Source organism: Lepidochelys kempii, chromosome 19 (assembly GCF_965140265.1).
Source record: "Lepidochelys kempii isolate rLepKem1 chromosome 19, rLepKem1.hap2, whole genome shotgun sequence".
In the NCBI taxonomy this organism is placed as follows: domain Eukaryota; kingdom Metazoa; phylum Chordata; order Testudines; family Cheloniidae; genus Lepidochelys; species Lepidochelys kempii.
The window spans coordinates 8,243,086-8,267,361 of record NC_133274.1 but is presented as its reverse complement, the minus strand read 5'-3'; the positions used below and the strand labels follow the sequence as shown (position 1 = coordinate 8,267,361).

The 24,276-nt window shown below is 44.0% G+C and overlaps 1 protein-coding gene across 1 annotated transcript in view; it reads left to right on the top strand.

Moving 5' to 3' along the window:
• The window catches only part of MYOM3 (myomesin 3), a 58,738-nt gene that overhangs the window by 13,364 nt on the left and 21,098 nt on the right, over positions 1-24,276 (top strand). The window contains exons 7-20 of the mRNA XM_073318086.1: positions 3,636-3,680; positions 4,436-4,576; positions 5,878-6,039; positions 7,605-7,746; positions 8,054-8,253; positions 8,961-9,014; positions 10,131-10,258; positions 11,159-11,342; positions 12,290-12,464; positions 13,763-13,884; positions 14,572-14,759; positions 15,837-15,963; positions 16,962-17,140; positions 17,217-17,331. Coding sequence (XP_073174187.1) covers positions 3,636-3,680; positions 4,436-4,576; positions 5,878-6,039; positions 7,605-7,746; positions 8,054-8,253; positions 8,961-9,014; positions 10,131-10,258; positions 11,159-11,342; positions 12,290-12,464; positions 13,763-13,884; positions 14,572-14,759; positions 15,837-15,963; positions 16,962-17,140; positions 17,217-17,331 — 1,962 coding nt within the window. The remainder of the gene's footprint in view (positions 1-3,635; positions 3,681-4,435; positions 4,577-5,877; positions 6,040-7,604; positions 7,747-8,053; positions 8,254-8,960; positions 9,015-10,130; positions 10,259-11,158; positions 11,343-12,289; positions 12,465-13,762; positions 13,885-14,571; positions 14,760-15,836; positions 15,964-16,961; positions 17,141-17,216; positions 17,332-24,276) is intronic.

Genomic DNA, 24,276 nt, shown 5'->3' with positions numbered 1-24,276 from the left:
AACCATCAAAAACATTTTTAAAGTGCTTGGAACTGAAATGAAACATTTTGTTCAACTTGAAATTAATTTTTTTTCGACTTTCTGATTTGCAGAAAAATTGGATAAATGTTTTCAGTTTGACCCAAAACCATTTTTTTTTTTGAATTAACAAATTTTTCAGTTTGCTGGTATTCACCCAACTCTACTTATAATAACAATGGCAGCCCTTAGTTTGCATGGCGGACCAGCCTGGATAATTCTTATCCTAATGCAGGAAGTATGTAAAAAGCTCGGGGGTGTACAACTATTCCATACTATTGGGTTCTTATAGCAGGCTCATCACTGTAGTAACTAAGCCCCTTCCATTAAGCAATGTGGCTACCATCTGTCACATGTTGTTTGTTCTCTCATCTGCCCCCCGGGAGTGCAAATCAAAAGCACACATAACAGCATGATTTTCTGCCAAGAACTCTTGTACATTGCACCATCCAAACAGAGCAAAGGTGAACTCCCGAAAGCTAAGCAATGGAACCACATGGGCTTCAGTGTGCAAAGTCTATTGGATTGTGGCATTTATTTGCAGCTAAGAAAGCAATAAAGAACAATTTATTGGGCAGTCCAGGCAGGAAACGTGTGAGTGAAAGTTTGGCTGTCATGGTGAAGGAATTCCACACTGCAGTATTTATATGACTTATTGTGTTAGCCTGGTTTTCAGAGATGGTGAGAGTAGCCGCAGATCCCATTGACTTTAGTGTCTCTGTGCCTTGGAAAATCAGGCCATATATCTCTAAGAATCAGGAGCTTAAAACTATGAATAGATCCTGGGAAAAGACAGCAGAAACAAGATCCTTCCATGAGTGATTGGATACATTCCAACTGGCTTGATTTACTGCCCTGAATTGGCAATAAATTCCGCAAGGGGCATGAAACTGACTTGGTGCTGATAGATGAAGTGGCATGAAAACAAGCAGCACACAGCACTGGAAAATACACTTTCCACTGCTTCCAAAGGAGAGAAGCAGAAGTAGGGTGGTCTGAATAACATGCACGAGAAAGGTCACAGAGTACCCGCCCTCGTTCTCTCTCCCAATCACTCTTTTCAAACCCTGCTTGTGAGAAAAAAAAACAACAGGTGTGACAACAGAACAAGGCAAATGATTCTTGTTATGTTCACAGCATACAAACAGAAAAATTAGATAAAAACATAAAATGCTCTGTCTAAAAGGTTGCAATTTAAACATGACTTTATTTCTTAAAATACAGAATACTAACACGCAAGAACCAAAAACAAGCATAGAGAAAGCAGGCAGCTCCAGAGATTGAGGCACAACTCACTGCACCTTCCTCTAGGCTGGTTCTTTGCAGACTGACTGCTGAAAAACCCAGATTGCACACTTCCTACAGAGCCCCTGAAACCCATGAGAATTAAAGTGATAGCTTATAACTGTAACACGATTTTCAGTACACCACAATTCTATCACTCTTTCCATTCCACTAGTATCTCAAGAGGATGTTAAACAACAGTCAGAAAATGTGAAGAAGGTTCAGAGAAGAGCCATAAGAAAAATTAAAGGACTAGAAAACCTGCCTTGTAGTGATAGATTGAAGGAGCACAATCTATTTAATTTAACAAAGAGAAGGTTCGGGGTGACTTGATCATAGTCTAAAAGTACTTACATGGGGAACAAATATTTAATAATGGGGTCTTCGGTCTAGCAGAGAAAGATATAGCACAATCCAATGGCTGGAAGCTGAAGCTAGACAAATTCAGATTGGAAATAAGGTTTAAACTTTTAACAGTGAGGGTAACTAACTATTGGAACAATTTACCAAGGGTTGGGGGATGTTTTTCTAAAAGATCTGTGCTAGGAATTATTTTGGAGGAGTTCTGTGGCCCATGTTATACAGGAGGTCAGACTAGCTGATCACTAGGGTCCCTTCTGGCCTTGGAATCTATGAATCTATTATAGAAAACCTCCTTGGAGGAGACAGCTGTCCTAGCACCACTTAGTACCAGATCAAATTCTCCTTTATGAAGTCTCTGGTCGGAGCAGAACTCTATGCTATTGGCACTTCCAAATATTGCTTCTTACATTTGCTGTTGGCAGGCCTGCGTTGTTCCTTCTCCCCTGACCCTGCCTGATGCCGTCCTGGTAACATGCCCCTTCCTTTTGCTATTTGTGTTTAACAGTCTGAAAACAGAATCCAAAGCAAAGCCATAGGGCTTGGCCTGGAAGTTCTCCATGTCCCACTAAGCAGGCCATTGGCAGTCGTTCTCTTGGCCCCTGCATTGCCTGACATACCTTTGATGTCTTAGGCGGTCCCAAGCCCAAACGGCTCTCTAGGTTAGTGGGGCTGCCCTGCCTATCAATGATATTTTGGGGTTCTTTGTTATCCTTGATGAACCCAGCATGTCCCTTTGATGTTCTCCATGACTCCCCTCTTTAGTCATTGCCACCCATTCACCATCTTCTGCCTATGACTGTATAATGCTATCACATGGCTTCATTCATTTAGGACCATCCTTTCTACCTGGCCAGCAGGTATGCCCTTAAAGCAATGCTTTCCCTTCCCCACTCCTCATGCCACGCTCAAAGCGTGCCACCTTCATGATTCATTGTGGCCCAGGACAGATGGAAACAACAAGTGAGAGGCTACTTCTGAATGTGGGATTTCCCCATAGCAGTGCAAAGTTTTGTCTGCCTTCCCTTTCATCACAGCAACAGAAAATCACTTCTGGAAAAGATATCAGAATGTCCCGGTCTGAGATTCCTGATTTCCATCCATTTTAATTGCCATGTACTGGCTACTGAGAAAGAATGAATGTGATCAATTCTTATATGCATGTATTTAGGATGAGAGGTTTAAGAAACACAATCATTTTCATCTTGTTTTGGAATTCTTCAGTTCCTTCAGCTGCGGGATTACGTTGCATTAAGCTCAAAGCCACTAGACTTTGTTCTGTGATCCCAGCAGTTTGCAAGGTTTGGCTAGGATTGTTGTTTTCATGGGAGAGACCTCCAAGAAACACGTAGGTGCCGCAATAAGCGCTGCTGGTGATTCAGTGTATGACACTTTTCCCTCTGAGCCAGTAGTGAGCCCATGTCTTGGAACATTCTGTACTTCTGGACATGCTGTCTTTGGGATGAGTCACAAACCTGAGGTCCAGGCATATGTGGTCACTAAAGATCCCATATCGTTTTCTGTAGTGGTACGGCAGCTTAACCTTGGTGTCCAGGCCATATTCCAGCTTCAGTAACTAATATGTTATGCTGTCCTAAATCTCCCCAGCACTTTCAACAGAATATTCTTCTTCCCTTCCATTCCTGTGTTGTTGCATAGTGTTGCCATGTGGTGTTGAGTAGATGCCAGGCTCTGCCCCAGGGGTGGCTGCATTTCACTTATGGGTGAAGTGATCCTTATCAGTTTGTTAAGCTAGTAAAAGGCTATTGGAAAGTGTTCCTGCTTGAAGAAGTCACCACCCAGGTGTGTTTTGAAGGCTAATATTTAATGTTTGTAGTGGACCATATTTCGAAGAAGTGATACAATACATAAGAGTTAAGTATCATTGCATATTATTAAGAGGAAGATAAATATTGAAACATAAATTTGTTAAATGTGTTTATTCCTCCCATCCCCTCCCCCTTCTTTTGCAGAATATTATGGGAAAGAGTCAGGATTCGATTCAGAAATATACAAAAGTGAGTAAATTATTGTTGCTGAGTTTTTATGTATGGGCCGAGGCCCCCGGCACAGATTCAGACAAGGTGTTCCTCTTCCCAGTAGCCTGATGTTTATGAAAAGCACTACACATACCTATGGCACTAGATGAATGACCACAATAATGACACGAACCGAGGAGCCTCTTGTTTTTATCGTGACTAGGGCTGTCATTTGGGCTTGGAAACTTTTAGTACATTTCACAGCAGAGGTGTGGGGAAAAACCGATAAGACTCTGGTGTCCTAAGCCTCTGTTTGTCAGAAGTTGGGAATGGGCAACAAGGGATGGATCACTTGATGATGACCTGTTCTGTTCATTCCCTCTGAAGCACCTGGCATTGGCCGCCGTCGGAAGACAGGATATGGGGCTAGATGGACCTTTGATCTGATTTAGTATGGCCATTCTTATGTTCTGAAAGCAGGGTGGGGATTACAGAATGAGGAGTCCCGCACTCACCCCAAAACAGCAGCTCCTGTTCCACAGAGCTGGGGCCAGCTCCCCGTGCTGGGCTTTGAGACTGGCACATGGGGTCGCAGCGCCACTCAGGTTTGGTTCATCCACCTCTCAGGAGACAGAGGGGCAGAAGGACCAAATCTGAGTGGCGCTGCAACCCTGAGCACTAGGTTACAACACCACTCAGTTTGACTCAAATTCACGATTTCTGTGACCATCGTGACCTCCGTGACAAAACTGTGGCCTTAATCATGGCTGCATGGTTTTGCTCTTGTTTCATAGGATCACTCATTGGCCAGGAGGCAGATTTTGCCTTTTCACTGAAGCCCCTATTCTCCAGAGAGAAGGAACCTTTTACCCTTTCCTGCTTCTTTTCTTCTGATCTACTTCAACACCAACGAGATATCACCTGGTTCAGAGATGGTGTGTATTCATATCCACATAGCTTTCTTTGGTACGACTGCTTTCCCCCTATAAGCTCTGGTCTAGTGCTTGCAGAAGAGAACTGGATGCCAGGATTCCTGGGTTCTGTTCCCAGTTCTGCCCCAGTTCTGGCATGTCCCTTAACTTGAGCCTCCATTTCTTCATCTGTAAAACAAGGATAAGAATACAGACCTGCTTCGTGGGGTGACATGAGCCTTAATTAATTCATGTTTATAAAGAGTTGTTAGGAACCTTGGTTCTACACAGTGGAAGTGCAAAATGTTGCTATTATATTCCTGTAAAGCCAGAGGAGACACTGGCGAATGAAGTAAAAGGTAGGCCTCCCAGACAGCCCGTAGGAGGGTAGGTTACAAACAGAGAGGCAAAATCAAGGACACTGGTCTTTGCCAGGATGCGAATTGCCTCTGTGCCTTTAAACTGTGGGAGGCTGCACCTATCCCAGGAGCAACACAGTAAGACTGCCTTTGTTTTACAAGTAGGCCTGCTAGAATCAGCTGTGCAAGCAGCAGACTGCGCTGTGTTCTAGAGATGGGCCTGGATCACAGAGTTTAGATCCATATCTGAACTCTCCCAAAGCTTGGGGATAGAGCCAAAATACACTGGCTTGGTGTACATTTGTGCACGGATTCTAAGCCTGGCTCTGCCACTGGCCTGTTGGGTGACCTTGGGCAAGTCATTTCCCTGCTCTGTGCCTCAGTTTCCCTATATGTAAAATGAGGGTACCAAGCTCCTTTGTATGACAGTGTGAGATCTGCTCATGAAAAGTGCTAGCTACTGTTACTATGTGTCATGGCTCCTTGTGGCCCTCAGGACAAATGCCTGCTATTTACTGAGAGTGAATGGACTTACTCCTCTGGCTCAGGTTCCTCCGCACTGAGTAGAAGTTAGTCCCAAACCTCCCGCATTGGTGTACAGCAAGAGCAAAGGATAACAAATAGAAGGATGTGGCCAGAGTGTGACTGCGTCTCAGAAGGCAGGGGTTTGAGCTTGTTCCTCATCTGGCTAATGAGCTTAGCCTGTAATGCCTCAGATCTACTACTAGGCAGAAGTAACTTGGGCTCAGCAACTCAAAGGTATTCATGCACTTAACTCCCATTGAAATCAAATCTCTTTGAGGATCTGGGCCTTGCTAGCTGTGCAGCAGTGTTGTGTTAGCATAGGCCCAGGGTCCCCTGCAGTGCCCGTCCTGCTAGCATTTTACACTCTGTGCAAGTGCTACATGCCCCTCTGAACAGGGCATCATTCAGGTGGAGTTCCACTGAGTTTTCATTTCCCTGCAGGCGAGTTTCTGAAGGATTCCGATCGCCAGCAAATAAAGTGTCTGGATCGCGAGGCTTCTTTGACCGTGTTGTGTGCTTACAAAGAAGACGAGGGATTCTACACTATCCGTGTCCCTACACTGGACGGGTACAATGAGCAGAGTGCTTACGTGTTTGTTAGAGGTACCTAGAGATTTCTATCCTGTTTAAAGCAAAAGGCCTTTTCCGATCCATTGGGGTGGGAAAATTCACAGCCTCATTCACAATGAAAGGCCTTCCCACATTGCCCCCAACTTGAACCCAAGGGTGATAATTTCAAAAGTGCCTGCATCCCGTTTTCAGTTGTGACTTAAGCACTTGGGATTTTAGGCACAAATCCCGTTGACTTCCCATCGTGTTTCCTCTGTAGCAGTCTCCACTGAACTGAGCATTAAATGGCTGCCTGCCTCTGTGGACAGCAGAATCCTTAGTGCCAAACACAGAAAACAAAGGCCTACCTGTTTACCACACACAACATCCTTCCCCCTGTAATTATCAGATGTGGCCTAGGCAGTACTGGAGGTAGAGAATAGATTTCATTTGCTTTTGGGGTGGGGTTGGGGGGCAAATCCTGCCCCCTTCTCCACAGCAATGTGGGGTACAAGAAACATCAGAACCAAAGTAGCACAGGACTTGGGGAGCTGTTGCAGGGGGTCTGCATACCATGGAGCTCAGCTCTGCAGCTCCCCTATGCAGTGGGATTTGGGGGCAGGGTTGGGATGGGTAAGGGGAAAGCAGGGATGGCACCAATACTATGTAAACACTCTTGCCAGTGATCCCCACAAGGGATGCAGAAGCATCATGATATGGCGACATTACCCCATTGGGCGAATTCCTTCCCTCAGAGAAGTGCTCTGTGCCACACGTCTCAGATTTGATGTGGGGAACCCAGTTTAGCCCTTAATGGCCAAACAGAGAATTGACGGTGGGCTTTCAGTTACAAGAGTTACTGAACAGCCATTTACTCAGATTTACAAGACAAGGTCAGGGTTGCTGGACAGTTGTCCAGTTCTAATTGCAGGACCTGTTTGCTTTATCAGCATGACAAATGTTTTTCACTCTGATCAGATGCTGGATTATTTTTTTTATACCCTGAGTAGGTCAGTTCTTGTTCTTCTCAAGATCTTAAAAAAAAATTGACCTTGTTATTAATCTTAAAAGAAATTACTCTTAATATGAATTATTCAGAATTGAATTTGCTAATATTTTCCATTCCTTGTACCTTTATTAGGGTCACAGTATAATATAGGAAGTTCCTCCATTGTTGTATTCTGGAGTTATGTCTTCCTTTTATAGCTCAATGCATTTATCTACAGTTTTAAAATGTGGATTTTTTCCTCACCATGCAGATCAGACAGTTTGTTTTCCCTACACGCTCAAAGACAACAATGAAACAAGAAAGAGTATAGATAAGATTGTAAACTCTTTGGGGCAGGAACCATCTTTTTGCTCTGAGTTTGTACAGCACTAGCACCATGGGGCCCTAAATGCTACTGCAATACAAATGAATAAGAAGAGGAGGAAAGAACAGGATGAATATCTCCAGGAGAGAGAGCTCAGAGTGTGTGTGTCTCCTCTGTTGCACTCTGCAGCAAGCTGAACACAAAATGACAACCTCTCTCTGTAGACAACAGAGTGTTTGGAGACTGAAAGATTCAGAACACAAGCAGGAAAGAACAGCTTAACAGAATTGCTCTATATTCCTTTAGATGCTACGGCAGCAACAGCCGGTGCACCTGGATCCCCCCTCAATGTGAAATGCCATGATGTAAATAAAGATTGCCTGCTCCTTTCCTGGGTAGCACCCAGCAATAGTGGAGGAAGTCCAATCTTCGGTTATTTTATTGAAAGGTCTGTATGCTTATGTTATTGTAGTAAAGTGGTCATGATAGGGTTACTGGGGATACCCAGAATATTATGGGATGGCACCCTGCTCCACTCCTCAATTCCTGTTTAATCAATGGGAATTTTCTCCTCCCACCCCAATTATGTTGTGATGCAGTTAAATAAAGCAGCAAATACCCAGCCTGCAGTCCTGTGAGTAAACATATGTTTGTTGCACTGAGCAGTCTCTTTACCAAAGTTATAGCCTGCAGAAGGCCCACTGCCACATTGGGGGAACACCATGGAGGTACTGCATGGTCTTGCTTCATTGCAGGTGTGAGGCAGGCACAGACGAGTGGATGCCATATAATGAAATGCCCGTGAAGACCTGCAGGTGCCCTGTTTTGTGCCTCACAGAGGGAAAGACATACCAGTTCCGGGTAAAGGCTGTCAACCATTCAGGCATCAGTAACCCTTCCAAGGCCAGCGACCCAGTCACAATGAAAGACCCCAATGAGGAAAAAAGAGTGATAAGTACGTATCAGAAACAGGATATTATTCCCCTATGTGCTCTGTGAGGCTGCGGCGCTAACTTGGGATGACTTATCCCAAGTGCCCTATTCTCATAAACATCACTGCAGCCCCTATGCTGCAAACATGCCTCAGCCCTGCTGGAATCACGAGCTGAAGTCATTGGTCCAGACTGAAAAAGCTGGAGACAGACTGACCTAAAACACCATTTTCACTTTGTGAACAGCACTGGGTAGGCAAAGACTGTGAGTAGATCCTCGGCAGACGTAAATCATCAGAGCTCCAGGGAAGCCAATGAAACCAGGATGACTGACACCACCTGAGTGTCTGTCCCTATCATTCCATGTGTTACTCTCTTACCCAAACAGTGCTCAAGCTCTGCTCACAAACCCCTGACTGTCTGGAGTGCTTGCAATGGGAAGACAAAAGTGGCAATGGGTAAACTGAATCTGGGCCTAATATGTGTCTAACTCAAAATGATTGTTTTTGTATTTTTAATGTCAAGGAAGTTCCTATAATTTTTTAATTAGTTTTCAGTTTGTCACACTTCTCTTGGTACAAACTGTTACAGAAAGGGAGAAGGCCAAACTACCCCAGCTTATGGGCTTTGTGTGCATATAGGGAAACTCAGGATTCTTGTCTCTGTCTTTTCACTAAACTTGTGGCTTTTTCTCCTTGTGAATAATATTGATTTTTTTTTAAATCACTAGCCATCCCTTATGATGATGGAAAGGAGATTACAATTTCCAAAGATGAACTGGAAGGTAATTTCAAACGTAAACTTAACCCTCCTTTTAATGCTTGTTATTGTACAATGATGCCAAAATAATACTTCATAGGACTCTGGGAGGAAATATGCACAGGAAAATGTTTTCTTACACTCCAAGACAACGGAAGCATTCCAAAATACAAGGCCAGTTTATAATGGAGCTATTAGATACTGTTAGACTTGTGATTGTGTCAAGCCTAGAGACTTCAGTCTAAGAAGTAGTGTAGAGTTTTTATTAAAAGCAAAGGATTATGGGATAAAATTTTCAGAAGTGCCCAAGTTCCATTTTTAAAAGTGACAAAGGCCCAGATTTTTACTGGTATTTAGGCGTTGTTCTTCACTGTGTTGCAATGCCTAACTGAGTGTTAACCATGGTGTTAAGCACCCAGATGCTTTTGTAAATCCCACTAGGCACCAAAATACCTTTAAAAATCGGGCCGTAAGTCTCATTTTCAAAAGTGACTTAGGCACTTAGGAACCTAAGTCTCATTGAAACTCAATAGGACTTAGGATCCTAACTCACTTTTGAAAATGGAATGTAGGGACTTTTGAAAATTTTACTTGTGGAGACAACCCATTGTGAGGTTGCTGAGGGTTAGAATTCAGCCCAGACACAGCCATCTGGAACTCTGTGTTACAAGTTCAACTCCTGAGAGGAAGTTGTATCTGGAGCTTGAGGAACATGGCCATAGGATTAAGAAGGACCACAAGGTTCTGGTAATGTGCACCGCAAAATCCTCTAGTGTTTTGAAACTGGGTGTAATGGAAAGGGACACTGGCAAAGTAATGTACTCAAAGGTGGACACTGCAGGCAGTGCAGTGGGCCCTTTGTACCTCCAGAGCAAGTGAGAGTATGATGACAGCTACATCCCTTTATTTAAACAAGAAGATGAAAGCAAAGAATGAAATAATTTATCATTAAAAATTATCAGACCATTGACAACCAAATGAACACATATATATCCCCAATGCATGCAAAGAGTTAAAGGCCTCTCCTTTACACCAAAGGAGCTTACCTGATACTGAAAAAGCATAAACATCCCTGTTTAATAGGAGACTCCTTTCCTGGTATGTTATCACTGAACCGGTATCAAATTCTTGCTTCCCACAGGCAAGATTAAAATTCCTTTGCCACCCACCAATGTTCACGCGAGTGAGATCAGAGAAGATTACGTGGCCCTCTCCTGGGATGAACCAGATCCCAGAGGCAAGGAGCCACTGAGTTATTATGTGGAAAAGGTAAGGAAATAATCTATGGAAGGGTGAATATTACCACTCTGGACACTGGCAGTGGAATACATCCCCTTTTACCTCTAGGTTACAGCTCCAAGTCCAGCACAGGTCAGTAGTGACAGAATGCTTTTACCAGCTGATGGCTTGTCAGTGGCGGGCTGTGTACAATGAGTGGGTGATTTGAAGACAGGCTTTGCACATCACAAAGGCACTAACACAACTGGTGCCCTTGAGGGTAGCCTCAGCAGAGAGGCAATGAGGTATGGATGCTGAGTTACGCTCTCTTTCCTAAGCATGGCCAGTCCCGATCTGGAACGAGACACATGGAGAGGGCAGTGTGTGGGGAAACTGCCAGTGCTGTGCACATTGTGTGGGTAACTGAAGGCCTACTGCCTCCGAAATGGCTCTGTCAGCCTTTCACTAGTACTAAATGTAAAAGAGCGTAAATCCAGATCCTGATGCCTGGCCCCTGATGATAAGCCAACAAGCAGGCAGGGAGGAAGGAATCTTCCTTCCATAGGCCACATGCAGGAAACTACTCCCCCTATATGGATGGAATAACCTCCACGGGGCCTTACCCAGCCATCAGCAGTAGAGAGGATGGGAGGAACTGCACAGTACCAAACATTCTGGCTTCCCACCGTCCCTCCCCTGCTCCATTCATATCTTACCCCCACGCGTCCATTCCCCATCTGCACAGTAGCACTGCACCACCTCTGCTGCAAAGAGGCCCTTTGTGGCCGACAAGGAAGGGGCTAGATTAGCCCCCAAGAAATATTTAGTTCAGGTAAAGAAGATCTTTATTTCTCAAAAACAGTACACAGTTATGTTGTATGACCAGGGGAGTAACCGCTCCAGACAGTTTTCATCACTCTGGATTGTAAATTGCCATATTTTCCTTTCCAGTCCATTGCAGGCAGCAACAGCTGGCAAAATGTCAATCTGGAGATGGCGGTGAATTCCCCAAGATTTGCACTCTTTGATCTTGTGAAGGGAAAATCATACTGTTTCCGAGTGCGATCTGCTAACAAATACGGAGTAAGCGAGCCATCCTTGCCCAGTGAGCCCATTACTGCTGGAACAACATTAGGTAACAATATAAAAAGCATGACACTAATAACATGGAAAAGGTGATATGCATTGGCTTCTTTTCTCTTTCCTTTGTGCACTGCGGTACACCATTACAGCTCTCACTTGGACTTCAGGAAGTCTCTCAAAGCCTTAAATCCATATTTAATTACATTGCAGTTGCTCAGCACACAGCGTAAATCTAACCAACCAATGAGGCTGGAATTAAAGTTATTAAAAAAAGGAAACAGATCAAGTCCCTATATTCCATTCCAAGCATACTTCTGGGACTCACTCAAATGTCTCCTGTGTCGTACATGCTCTAAGACAGATGTAGCACATAGCAGCACAAGAAGGAAGGCCACAGCCCTATTCTACAATGGTGGGTGACGGAGTCAGTCTCTGGGGACTCCAGGATGAGCAGCAGCAGGACATGGGATGTTTGGTTGGGGGCGATAATTGTGTAATATTTGGGCTGAGATGTCTAGAATACGAGGAGGCAAAGACTCGTGTTTCCCATGTGTCATGCCAAAGTTAGGCCTCTAGGCCTTGTGCTGGCCTTTTTCATTCTCTCGTTTGAAGGTGGCCTGAAGTTCATTCAGGGTGTTCTGTGCCTCTGGCTGCTCCCATCTAGTGTGACCTTTGTATTTTGTCCCCAAAACAGCATGTGGAGTTGGGAATTGGGGCCTGATTCTCCTCTGATTTAGGAAGGTATAAACCCCAGGAGTAACTTCTGCGTTATCAATGGAGTTACAATGGTGTGAGAGGAGAATGAGGCCTTATAAATCTAGAGACAAACAGACACACCCACAGGCTGCAATCAGGAGATTGGATCAAGACACTGTGCTCTGCTTTGGGAAATGATGCCCCGGCCATGAGGATATCAAACATCCCAAGTCACCCCTGGAACTGAGTTACAATTTATAATAGAATAAACCTTATTTTGTTCCATTTTTTCCCCTTTTTCAGCTCCGCTCCCACCTCCCTCTCAGGTTCTAGCTTTCAGAGACACCAAGACGTCTGTTGTTGTGCACTGGGATAAGTTGAAGGAGGATCAGGAGCCCCTCGGCTATTACGTATATTGTCAGGAGATTGGGACAAATGAATGGCAGACTGTCAACAATAAACCCGTGACGTGTAACAAGTGAGTTTAGCAATTGACCTCCATTCAGCAAATACGGTGCATTCACTTGGATTTCTGTGTTTATGGTAGGAATGGGGTGCAGATAAAAAAAGAATTCCCCTACACATACGAGCACACATAACACACATCTGAAACCTTTGCCTGTTTTTAGAACCGAACCACTGTTCAGGTTCTGGAATGTCCAGATTTAATTTAACATCTGAGGCAAATTAACATGTGGGGCAGCAAAGTAGCACATGTTTCCATGTGTTGTCAGAACACAGTCATTACTGGGGAGGTAGATCTTGCAGTGTCTGTGGAACAACAGACCATTTGTATTTGCTCTATGGATTAACAATGTGTCATCTTTCAAGAATGGGGAGTAAGGGAATGCCTCTTGTTATACGGCCTGATGTTAATGAATTAGAAAATGCCTGTAATAATACCTAGCTCTTATATAGCCCTTTACCAAGAAGGGCAGTAACATTATCCCCGTTTTACAGATGAGGAAACTGAGGCACAGGGAGGGGAAAGTGACTTGCACAAGGTCACCAGCAGTCCAGTGGCAGAGTCAGGTCTCCTGAGTCCCAGTCCAGTGGTCTATCCATTAGGCCACACTCCCTCAGAAAGTGCAATTTTGGACAGTGGGCAGGCATGGTCTGAAATAGATGCTTCTCGTGGAATGCGTTTTAGGGGATGCTCAGCACATGCTCAGTCACCCCATGAGTAAAATGCGCTGGTGCCCACAAAGGGCAGGTGGCATCAGAGCATAGATACCTGTCAGGCTGAAACTCAATGGGGCCGGATTCTCATTTACATAAAGGCTGCTTTACAGCAGTCCGGCAGCACAAAGAGGTCTCAAGGTGAGTGAAAACTTTAAGTCCCCTTTCCACAGGCAGAGCAGTGTAAAGGGACCTTAGTGTGAATGAGACTGATCCAATAAGAAGAGCTGGGAGACAGCCATTAAACACCCTCTCTCTCCAAGTTTGCCCCGGTGCAGAAGGCCTTCACTAAAGTTTCTTTTATCGGATCCAGATGTTGAGAGGTGCCAAATGCCCACAACTCCCGTTGATTTCATCGGGAATTGTAGTGCCTAGAATCAGCTCAATAACTCTCAAGATCAGACCCCTATTTACTGATTGTTCTATCGGTAACACTTTTGTGAGTCAATGCGCTTTAAGCTACAGGGGTGAAGAACCGCATGACACAGAAATAAATTGTAGCACACTGATAAAATTATTGAAATGCCGTTTTCTTCCAAAGGGCTCTTTGCCTTACTTTGAACACCTACATGCAAGCAAATTAATGATCTCTCATAGGTTTACTGTTCCAGGGCTTCAGCCTGGGAAGGAGTATGTATTTTGTGTGAAATCTGTCAATGAAGCAGGAGTGAGTGACAGCTCACCAGAATCTGACCCCATCATTGTCAGGCCGGCTATCTGTAAGTATTGCATTGCACATGCACACGCACAGAAAACTAGCTCCCTCGTCAATGTATCTTTTATGCACAGCTGGGTCTAGCCATTTGTAATTGATCCCACCCCTAAGCAGGTAGAGGTAGAGGGGGCTTTATTCTCTCCTGACATGCGGCTTGTCTCCTCATTTGCACTTGTCCAAAGTGACTGTAGAACGTTATCACTCTGATTTGTTAGTGTTTCACATTGCATTGCATGCACTTGGCACAGGTGTAAGTGACCACACAAAATGCAAGAGAGCAGAGAATCTGGTTCAGTATCTTCCACTTCTCCGGTGCAGACCCCATTAGTAGCCTCCCAGCAGTCATATCACGTGCCTTCATCATTCTCCATTATCTCACACTGCTGCCTTCCCCCGACCCTCTCTTGCATTTGCCCTGCACCAGTTAAAACTATAAAGCTCCGAAACACCCAGGAGTTTCCCCACAAACAATTTAAATGAAAATTAGGCGCATTTGAAGGCCCCTTTACATAGCCAGAGTAGTGTAAAGGGGCCTTAGCAAATGAAAATCAAGCCCAGTGTGAACATGCCTGGCACAGATAAGTCACTCTCACTGATTCAACATCAACAGCTCTTTTCTGGATCGCCAGCAGGATCCCAAATATATTTCATACAATATCTATTTTCCTCTCTCTTTTGTCCTCACCATTAGCTCGTCCGTCAGCCCCACGTGACTTTGCCCTGCTGAGCTGTGGGAAGAAGGACATGACTATTGGGTGGAAAGCCCCAAAGCACAAAGGAGGAGGAAAGATTCTGGGCTACTTCCTAGATCAGCATGATGCTGCTGAGCTAGACTGGCATGAAGTCAACATCAGACCTATTGTTCAACGAGTTTACAAGGTATTGATTTCATAATGCAATACTGCATTTCTGTGTGAGGGAGTGATGGCTAGATGAAGAGGTGAGCCATTTTCCTCCTCCAGCCTTGACCCTTCTGTAGCCCAGACCCCCTCCCTATCTTGCTCTTTCCCTGTTCCTCATCCCACACCTTTGAGTGTCCCCAGTAAGTCTGACAACTTCTCTGTTGGACCTGGGGGATGCAATTCAGTTCAAGTTTGTCCCACAGTCTGATGCCCAGTGCATCTGGGGCTGTTTGGAGAGTTCTGAGTAATACAATGTTGCTGCTATTCTTAATTCATCATAATTCAGCATCACACATCTCTTACTAATTATTCTACAGGGTTACTAAGATCCTTTGAGGTCTCGTTCCGGCTCAACAGAAAGAGCAATCAAGCCCCTTTCTGGCATTGGGTGTGGGGGCTACCACCCAAGGACCTAGGCCACACAGTAGGTCAGAGCTCAGCTGTGTGGACTGAAGAGCTTCCCTGATTGCGAGGTGTAGGATATCTGTTGCAGGTTGTGCGTGTTAGAGCAAAAAGCCAGGGGAAGCAGCTGTGAGTTTGACTCGAAGCAGAAGTAGAGGGATATGGCTCCTTGGACATGGAGCTCACAGGAGTAGCAGAGTTAGGGATTTCTGAGCCAAAAAAAAAAAAAAATGGCCTGCTGTGGTTTGTTTCTACTTTGTTCAGGGAAACAAGACTTTGTGTAAGTTTTTTGTAAACACACCAGATTACACCAAGACTATGCCTGACTCATATCAGTCATTTCTCCTCCTAACAGAAACAACTCTGCAAGACCCCACATTTTGGCTAACCACTCAGGCCAAAGGGGCAACAGTATGTTTTAAGGGTATCTTAATTGGCAGGTTGCTCTTTTCTTTCCTAACACAATGTGTACGCAGGATGTTTTTAACAGATGCACTGAATTATCTACAAATGCTCTTTGTTACTAGGTTAGGAGGGGTTTTTATAAACCCTTTCCATGCCATCCTAAAAACATGCCCTTAAAGATCCTAATTACAAACACACTGTACTATACAAAGCTATGCTAATAATCTCTTTGCTTCTGATCTCAAAGGTTACCAACCTCAATGAAGGACATTTCTATGAGTTCCGTGCTTGTGCGACGAACATGGCGGGAGTGGGAAAAGTATCTGAACCCAGTGACTTGTTCAAGTGTGAGGAATGGACGATGCCACAGACAGGTAAGGACAACATGTCAGCAACAGCCAGAAAACAATTCTAGGGACATTAACTATCCCCCTTTCATAAGATAAACTGACTTACTCTTCTGTGATGTTATGAGATTTTTGGAAAACTATGGATTTGGTCATATTGATGAGCTCTGGTAAGAACCCTGGATTCAAACACACTAAACTTTGGGGAAGTTTGCATCAGGAGCCGTATTGTGATCTGTATAGCAGACTGAACCAGAAGCCCTGCTCAGAGCTCCTTCCACATTTTGGGAAGGCTGGGGTTGGAATCTGTGCCAGAGTTTTGCAGCTTGGGCCCATCTCCCAGTCACGCAGGTGAGTTGGGAATCTGAATCCCTTTCACTAAAATGTTAGCATACATGTCACCAGGCAAGGAGATACAAACCATGCTGGTCCCGGAGAAGCACCTCTTACCTCAGGCATGCACAGAGGTGCAGCTCCCCATGGCCCCTAGCTTAGGACACCCTGTTTCCTGGGACTGTACTAAAGGAACACAGGAAAAAAATAAGTCATCTGCTACAAAATAAAGCAGGCACCTCAGGCTCTGAGATCCCATCCTCAGAGCACGAGGAGAATCTCTATGGGACAGGGATCATCTTTTTGTTCTGTTTGTATAGCGCCTAGCACCATGTGACCCTGGTCCATGACTAGGATCCTAGGTGCTACAGTAATACAAATAATAAAGAAGAAGAAGGATCATTGTACACTACACCATGTAGCCAGTTGGGAGCCCCATGCTCTGGAATCCTGTTGCCAGAGAATGGGGAACCCTGACGCACTATGTAAACCTCTCTGTATGTTACATAAGTACAGATGACATTAAATAGGACAACGTGGCCATTTTCATACAAAGCCTGCTGGAGAAAGGACCTCTTCTGAACCCACCATTCATTCACTGCCCTCTGCGATCTGAGGCTCACACCAGAGGCACGTTACTGCATCGTCTGTTGTGATGTCCCTGTGTGACAGTCTACCTTTCTTCCAAACAGGCCCCCCCTATGATGTGAGGTTCACCGAGGTGCGGGACACAAACCTGATGCTGCACTGGGAAGCACCGTTGTATACAGGAGCAGGTCCAGTCACTGGATATTACATTGATGTCTGTGAAGAGGGGTCAGAGGAATGGAAGCAACTAAATAAGCAGCCAACAGCCAACACCCACATGAGGGTTTGTATACAAGCCAAGCAGGCAAGCATTCTTTATTATTTAGCATGGAGTAATTCATTACATTGGGTTTCCACAGGTTTCTGACCTGGAGACGGGGAAATGCTACATTTTTCGAGTACGGGCATTGAACAAGGCAGGGATTAGTCTACCTTCCATTCCCTCTGATCCTGTGGTGGTTGAAACCAAACCAGGTATGAGCCTAAGGGTGAACAAATTCTGTCTTTGTTGAATGCCTCTCAATAAAAAGACACTAGGGTTAATTGCACAGGCTGAAGTGTGAGGGGAAAATAGAGTATTCTATCTACAATACGTCTCCTGTCCCTGTTACCATAGGGTTCGAGCACCTCGTAATCTCCAACACATTTATCCTTCCTCGCAGCACACTGTGAAGTAGGGGAATGCTAGATTTCTCTGTAGTACAGAGACACTCAGTGATTTGCTACACTTCACACACAAGTCCGTGGAAGAGCAGGGGTTTGAACACAGTGCTCCCCAGTCTAAGGCGAGCATCCTACCCAATGGACCATCCTCTTTCACTACTGATTAGCTGAGTTTACAGTTCATCTTGTGCTATGATAAACGTTTGCAATGTGTGTGAGAGTACCCACTGCACCTGCAGTGCAAACAGAATCACAGGAGTGTAGGGCTGGGGGTTAGGGTTGGGACCTCAAAAGATCCTCTACTCCAGCCCCCCCACACTGAGGGAGGATTAAGTATAAGGACCAGCTGGCTTGCATGTAGTGCATATTAACATGCTTCACAGTTGGACCATGTGCAATAAAAATGGTCCCATTTTGTGTTTCAGTCTGCATGGATGTAATCTGTTCTGTCCTGCTAAATGTGATTAATTTAGCCCTGGCATAAACACATTTTATTTTATTCCAGTGCAGTTACACAAAGGATGAATTTGACCCTTTGCTTTAGGGGAAAACACTGTCTATCACAACAGCCCAAGCATCCATAGAAAGGGAGTTTGCTACATATCTCAGAGATGCCGTGCTGTGATTTTTAACGGGGTACACCAAGACAGATTTCTCTAAAAATCTTATTAATACTCTGATAAGAACCTGCTTATTAAATATTTAGTTCCATTTTTATTCATTTTTAACAACAGCAAATGGAGTGACAAGATTAAAGGATATAGATGAGCAAGTCCAGTGGCCAGAAATGATCTAAATTATGTAGCTCTGGACTTCTCTGAAAATACAGAATACCGTCTTTCTTTGCAAAAAGAAAAGGAGTACTTGTGGCACCTTAGAGACTAACCAATTTATTAGAGCATAAGCTTTCGTGAGCTACAGCTCACTTCCTCAGATGCATATCGTGGAAACTGCAGCAGGCTTTATATATACACAGAGAATATGAAACAATACCTACTCCCACCCCACTGTCCTGCTGGTAATAGCTTATCTAAAGTGATCATCAGGTGGGCCATTTCCAGCACAAATCCAGGTTTTCTCACCCTCCACCCCCCCCACACAAATTCACTCTCCTGCTGGTGATAGCCCATCCAAAGTGACAACTCTTTACACAATGTGCATGACAATCAAGTTGGGCTATTTCCTGCACAAATCCAGGTTTTCTCACATCCCCCCCACCCCCATACACACACAAACTCACTCTCCTGCTGGTAATAGCTCATCCAAACTGACCACTCTTCAAGTTTAAATCCAAGTTAAACCAGAACATCTGGGGGGGGGGGGTAGGAAAAAACAAGAGGAAACAGGCTACCTTGCATAATGACTTAGCCACTCCCAGTCTCTATTTAAGCCTAAATTAATAGTATCCAATTTGCAAATGAATTCCAATTCAGCAGTTTCTCGCTGGAGTCTGGATTTGAAGTTTTTTTGTTTTAAGATAGCGACCTTCATGTCTGTGATTGCGTGACCAGAGAGATTGAAGTGTTCTCCGACTGGTTTATGAATGTTATAATTCTTGACATCTGATTTGTGTCCATTTATTCTTTTACGTAGAGACTGTCCAGTTTGACCAATGTACATGGCAGAGGGGCATTGCTGGCACATGATGGCATATATCACATTGGTGGATGTGCAGGTGAACGAGCCTCTGATAGTGTGGCTGATGTTATTAGGCCCTGTGATGGTGTCCCCTGAATAGATATGTGGGCACAATTGGCAACGGGCTTTGTTGCAAGGATAAGTTCCTGGGTTAGTGGTTCTGTTGTGTGGTATGTGGTTGTTGGTGAGTATTTGCTTCAGGTTGCGGGGCTGTCTGTAGGCAAGGACTGGCCTGTCTCCCAAGATTTGTGAGAGTGTTGGGTCATCCTTTAGGATAGGTTGTAGATCCTTAATAATGCGTTGGAGGGGTTTTAGTTGGGGGCTGAAGGTGACGGTTAGCGGCGTTCTGTTATTTTCTTTGTTAGGCCTGTCCTGTAGTAGGTAACTTCTGGGAACTCTTCTGGCTCTATCAATCTGTTTCTTTACTTCTGCAGGTGGGTATTGTAGTTGTAAGAAAGCTTGACAGAGATCTTGTAGGTGTTTGTCTCTGTCTGAGGGGTTGGAGCAAATGCGGTTGTATCGCAGAGCTTGGCTGTAGACGATGGATCGTGTGGTGTGGTCAGGGTGAAAGCTGGAGGCATGCAGGTAGGAATAGCGGTCAGTAGGTTTCCGGTATAGGGTGGTGTTTATGTGACCATTGTTTATTAGCACTGTAGTGTCCAGGAAGTGGATCTCTTGTGTGGACTGGACCAGGCTGAGGTTGGTGGTGGGATGGAAATTGTTGAAATCATGGTGGAATTTGGGCTATCACCAGCAGGAGAGTGAATTTGTGTGGGGGGGTGGAGGGTGAGAAAACCTGGATTTGTGCTGGAAATGGCCCACCTGATGATCACTTTAGATAAGCTATTACCAGCAGGACAGTGGGGTGGGAGTAGGTATTGTTTCATATTCTCTGTGTATATATAAAGCCTGCTGCAGTTTCCACGATATGCATCTGAGGAAGTGAGCTGTAGCTCACGAAAGCTTATGCTCTAATAAATTGGTTAGTCTCTAAGGTGCCACAAGTACTCCTTTTCTTTTTGCGAATACAGACTAACACGGCTGTTACTCTGAAACCCGTCTTTCTTTGCATTCAGATCCCATCTTTGTTTGCACTGTGTGCCAGAGAGAGAGAGAAAGGTGAAGTCATCTGTGTGGACACTGTGTCCTGCTTTGTTTGGATAAAGGACCTTAGAAATGTAGGCTTGGAAGGGACCCTGAGAGGTCATCTAGTCCAGCCCCCTGCGCTAAGGCAGGACCAAATAAACCTAGACCTTCCCTGTCTGGTCTTTGTCTAACCCATTCTTAAAAACCTCTAGTGATTGGGACTAAATGAATCAAACTGTGCCATAAAATCTCTGTGGATAGAAATTCCATGCTAGAACAGCCTGCTAAACCCAGGGTTGTGAGTTCAATCCATTTAGGGACCTGGGGCAAAAATTGGGGATTGGTCCTGCTTTGAGCCTGGGGTTGGACTAGATGACCTCCTGAGGTCCCTTCCAACCCTGATATTCTATGATTCTATGATTCTATGACTATAGCAGTAGGAATATACTACCAACCATCTGACCAGAATGGTTACAGTGATTATAAAGTGCTTAGGGAGATTAGAGAAGCAGAAAATGCAATAACCATGAGTGATTTCAACGATCCTCATATTGACTGGGTATATGTCACCTCAGGAAGGGCTGCAAAGATAAAATTTCTGGACCCATAAATGACTGCTTCTTGGAGCAGCTTGTCCTGGAACCTACAAGGGGAAAGGCAATTCTTGATTTAGTCCTAAGTGGAGCACAGGATCTGGTCCAAGAGGTGAATATAGATGAACCATTCAGTAATAGTGACCATAATGTAATAAAATTTAACATCTCTGTAGGGAAAACATACCAAAGAAACCCACCACATAGTATTTAACTTCAATAAAGGGAACCACACAAAAATGAGGAAGGTAGTCACATGGAAATTAAAAGGAACTGTCAACAAGGGTGAAATGCCTGCAAACTACATGCATATATAAAAACACCATAAAGGCTCAAACTAAATATATACCTCAAACAAAAAAAAATAGTAGGAGAACCAAAAAAGAAAAAAGAAAAAAAAACCACTCCCAGGGCTAAACAGCAGAGTAAAAGAGGCAGTTAGAGGAGAAAAAGGCATCCTTTAGAAATTGAAGGTCAAATCCAAGTGAGGAAAATAGAAAGGAGCATGAACACTGGCAAGTCAAGTGTAAAAGTAAAATAAGGCAGGCCAAGAAAGAATCTGAAGAGAAACTAACTAAAGACACACAAACTAACAGCACAATATTTTTTAAGTAGATCACAAGAAGCCTCCAAAACAGTCAGTGAGGGCGCTGAATGATTGAGGCATTAAAGGAGCACTCAAGGAAGACAAGGCTGTTGCAGAGAAGCTAAATAAATTCTTTGCATTGGCCTTCACTGCAGAAGATGTGGGGGAGACTCCCACAGCTGAGCCATTCTTTTCACAGGACAAATGCGAAATGGCCCACCTTTATTATCATACACATTGTAAAGAGAAAAGGAGTACTTGTGGCACCTTAGAGACCAACCAATTTATATGAGCATAAGCTTTCGTAGCTACAGCTCACTTCATTGGATGCATACTGTGGAAACTGCAGAAGACATTATATACACAGAGACCATGAAACAATACCTCCTCCCACCCCACTCTCCTGCTGGTAATAGCTTATCTAAAGTGATCACTCTCCTTACAATGTGTATGATAATCAAGGTGGGCCATTTCCAGCACAAATCCAGGTTTTCTCACCCCCCCCCCCCCAAACACACAAAAAACTCACTCTCCTGCTGGTAATAGCTCATCCAAACTGACCACTCTCCTTACAATGTGTATGATAATCAAGGTGGGCCATTTCCAGCAGGAGAGTGAGTTTGTGTGTTTGGGGGGGGGGTGAGAAAACCTGGATTTGTGCTGGAAATGGCCCACCTTGATTATCATACACATTGTAGGGAGAGTGGTCACTTTGGATGAACTATTACCAGCAGGAGAGTGAGTTTGTGCGTGTATGGGGGTGGGGGGTGAGAAAACCTGGATTTGTGCTGGAAATGGCCCACCTTGATTTTCATACACATTGTAAGGAGAGTGGTCACTTTGGATAAGCTATTACCACAGGAGAGTGAGTTTGTATGTGTGGTTTTTGGAAAAAGGGGAGGGGGGGTGAGAAAACCTGGATTTGTGCTGGAAATGGCCCAACTTGATTATCATACACATTGTAAGGAGAGTGATCACTTTAGATAAGCTATTACCAGCAGGAGAGTGGGATGGGAGGAGGTATTGTTTCATGGTCTCTGTGTATATAATGACAGGTTTCAGAGTAACAGCCGTGTTAGTCTGTATTCGCAAAAAGAAAAGGAGTACTTGTGGCACCTTAGAGACTAACCAATTTATTAGAGCATAAGCTTTCGTGAGCTACAGCTCACTTCCGAAAGCTTATGCTCTAATAAATTGGTTAGTCTCTAAGGTGCCACAAGTACTCCTTTTCTTTTTGTGTATATAATGTCTTCTGCAGTTTCCACAGTATGCATCCGATAAAGTGAGCTGTAGCTCACGAAAGCTTATGCTCAAATAAATTGGTTAGTCTCTAAGGTGCCACAAGTACTCCTTTTCTTTTTGTCCCCAATTGAGTTGTCAAGAGAGGAGGTTTTTGAACAAATTGATAAATTAAACAGTAATAAATCACCAGGACCAGATAGTATTCACCCAAGAACTAAAATATGAAATTGCAGAACTATTAACAGTGGTATGTAACCTATCACTTAAATCAGCCTCTCTATCAGATGACAGGAGGGTAGCTAATGTAATGCTGATTTTTGAAAAAGGCTCCAGAGGCAATCCTGGCAATTATACGCTGGTAAGCCTAACTTCAGTACCAGGCAAATTCGTTTAAACTATAGTAAAGAACAGAATTATCAGACACACAGATAAACATGATATGCTGGGGAAGAGTCAATACAGCATTTATAAAGGGAAATCATGCCTCACCAATCAATTAGAACTCTTTGAGGGTATCAGCAAGTATGCGGACAAGGGTGATCCAGTGGATATAGTGTACTTGGACTTTCAAAAAGCCTTTGACAAAGTCCCTCACCAAAGGCTCTTAAGCAAAGTAGGCAGTCCTGGGATAAGAGGTAAGGTCCTCTCATGGATTAGCAAGTGGTTCAAAGATAGGAAACAAAGGGTAGGAATAAATGGTAACAATGGAGATAGGTAAATAGCGGGGTCCCTCAAAGATCAGTGCAGGGACCTGTGCTGTTCAATAATCTGGAAAAAGGGGTGAATAGTGAGGTGGCAAAATTTGCAGATGATACAAAATTACTCATGATAGTTAAGTCCAAATCTGACAGCAAATTGTTACAAAGGGATCTCACAAAACTGGGTGAGAAAATGGCAGATGAAATTCAATGTATGTTGATAAGTATGAAATAATGAACATTGGGAAAAAATAATCCCAACTATACATACAAAATGATGGGGTCTAAATTAGCTGTTACCACGCAAGAAAGAGATCTTGGCATCATCGTGGATAGTTCTCTGAAAACATCCACTCAATGTGCAGGGGCAGTCAAAAAGGCTAACAATATTAGGAACCAATAAGGAAAGGGATAGATAATAAACCAGAAAATATCATAATGCCACTATATAACTCCATGGTATGCCCACACCTTGAATACTGCATGTGATTCTGGTCACCATAATCTCAAAAAAGATATATTAGAATTGGAAAAGGTGCAGAGAAGGTCAACAACAATTATTAGGGGTGTGGAATATAGCTTCCATAGGAAGAGATTAAAAATACTGGGACTGTTCATCTATGAAAAGAGACAAGTAAGGGGAGGATATGATAGACGTCTATAAAATCATGAATGGTGTGGAGAAAGTGAATAGGAAAGTGTTACTTACCCCCTCACATAACACAAGAAGTAGGGAGTCACCCAAAGAAATTAATAGGCAGCAGGTTTAAAACAAAAAAAGAAAGTACTTCTTCACACAATGTGTGGAATTCATTGCCATGGGATGTTGTGAAAGCCAGAAGTTTACCTAGGTTCAAAAAAGAACTAGATAAGTTCCTGGAGGAGAGATCCATCAATGGCTATTAGCCAAGAT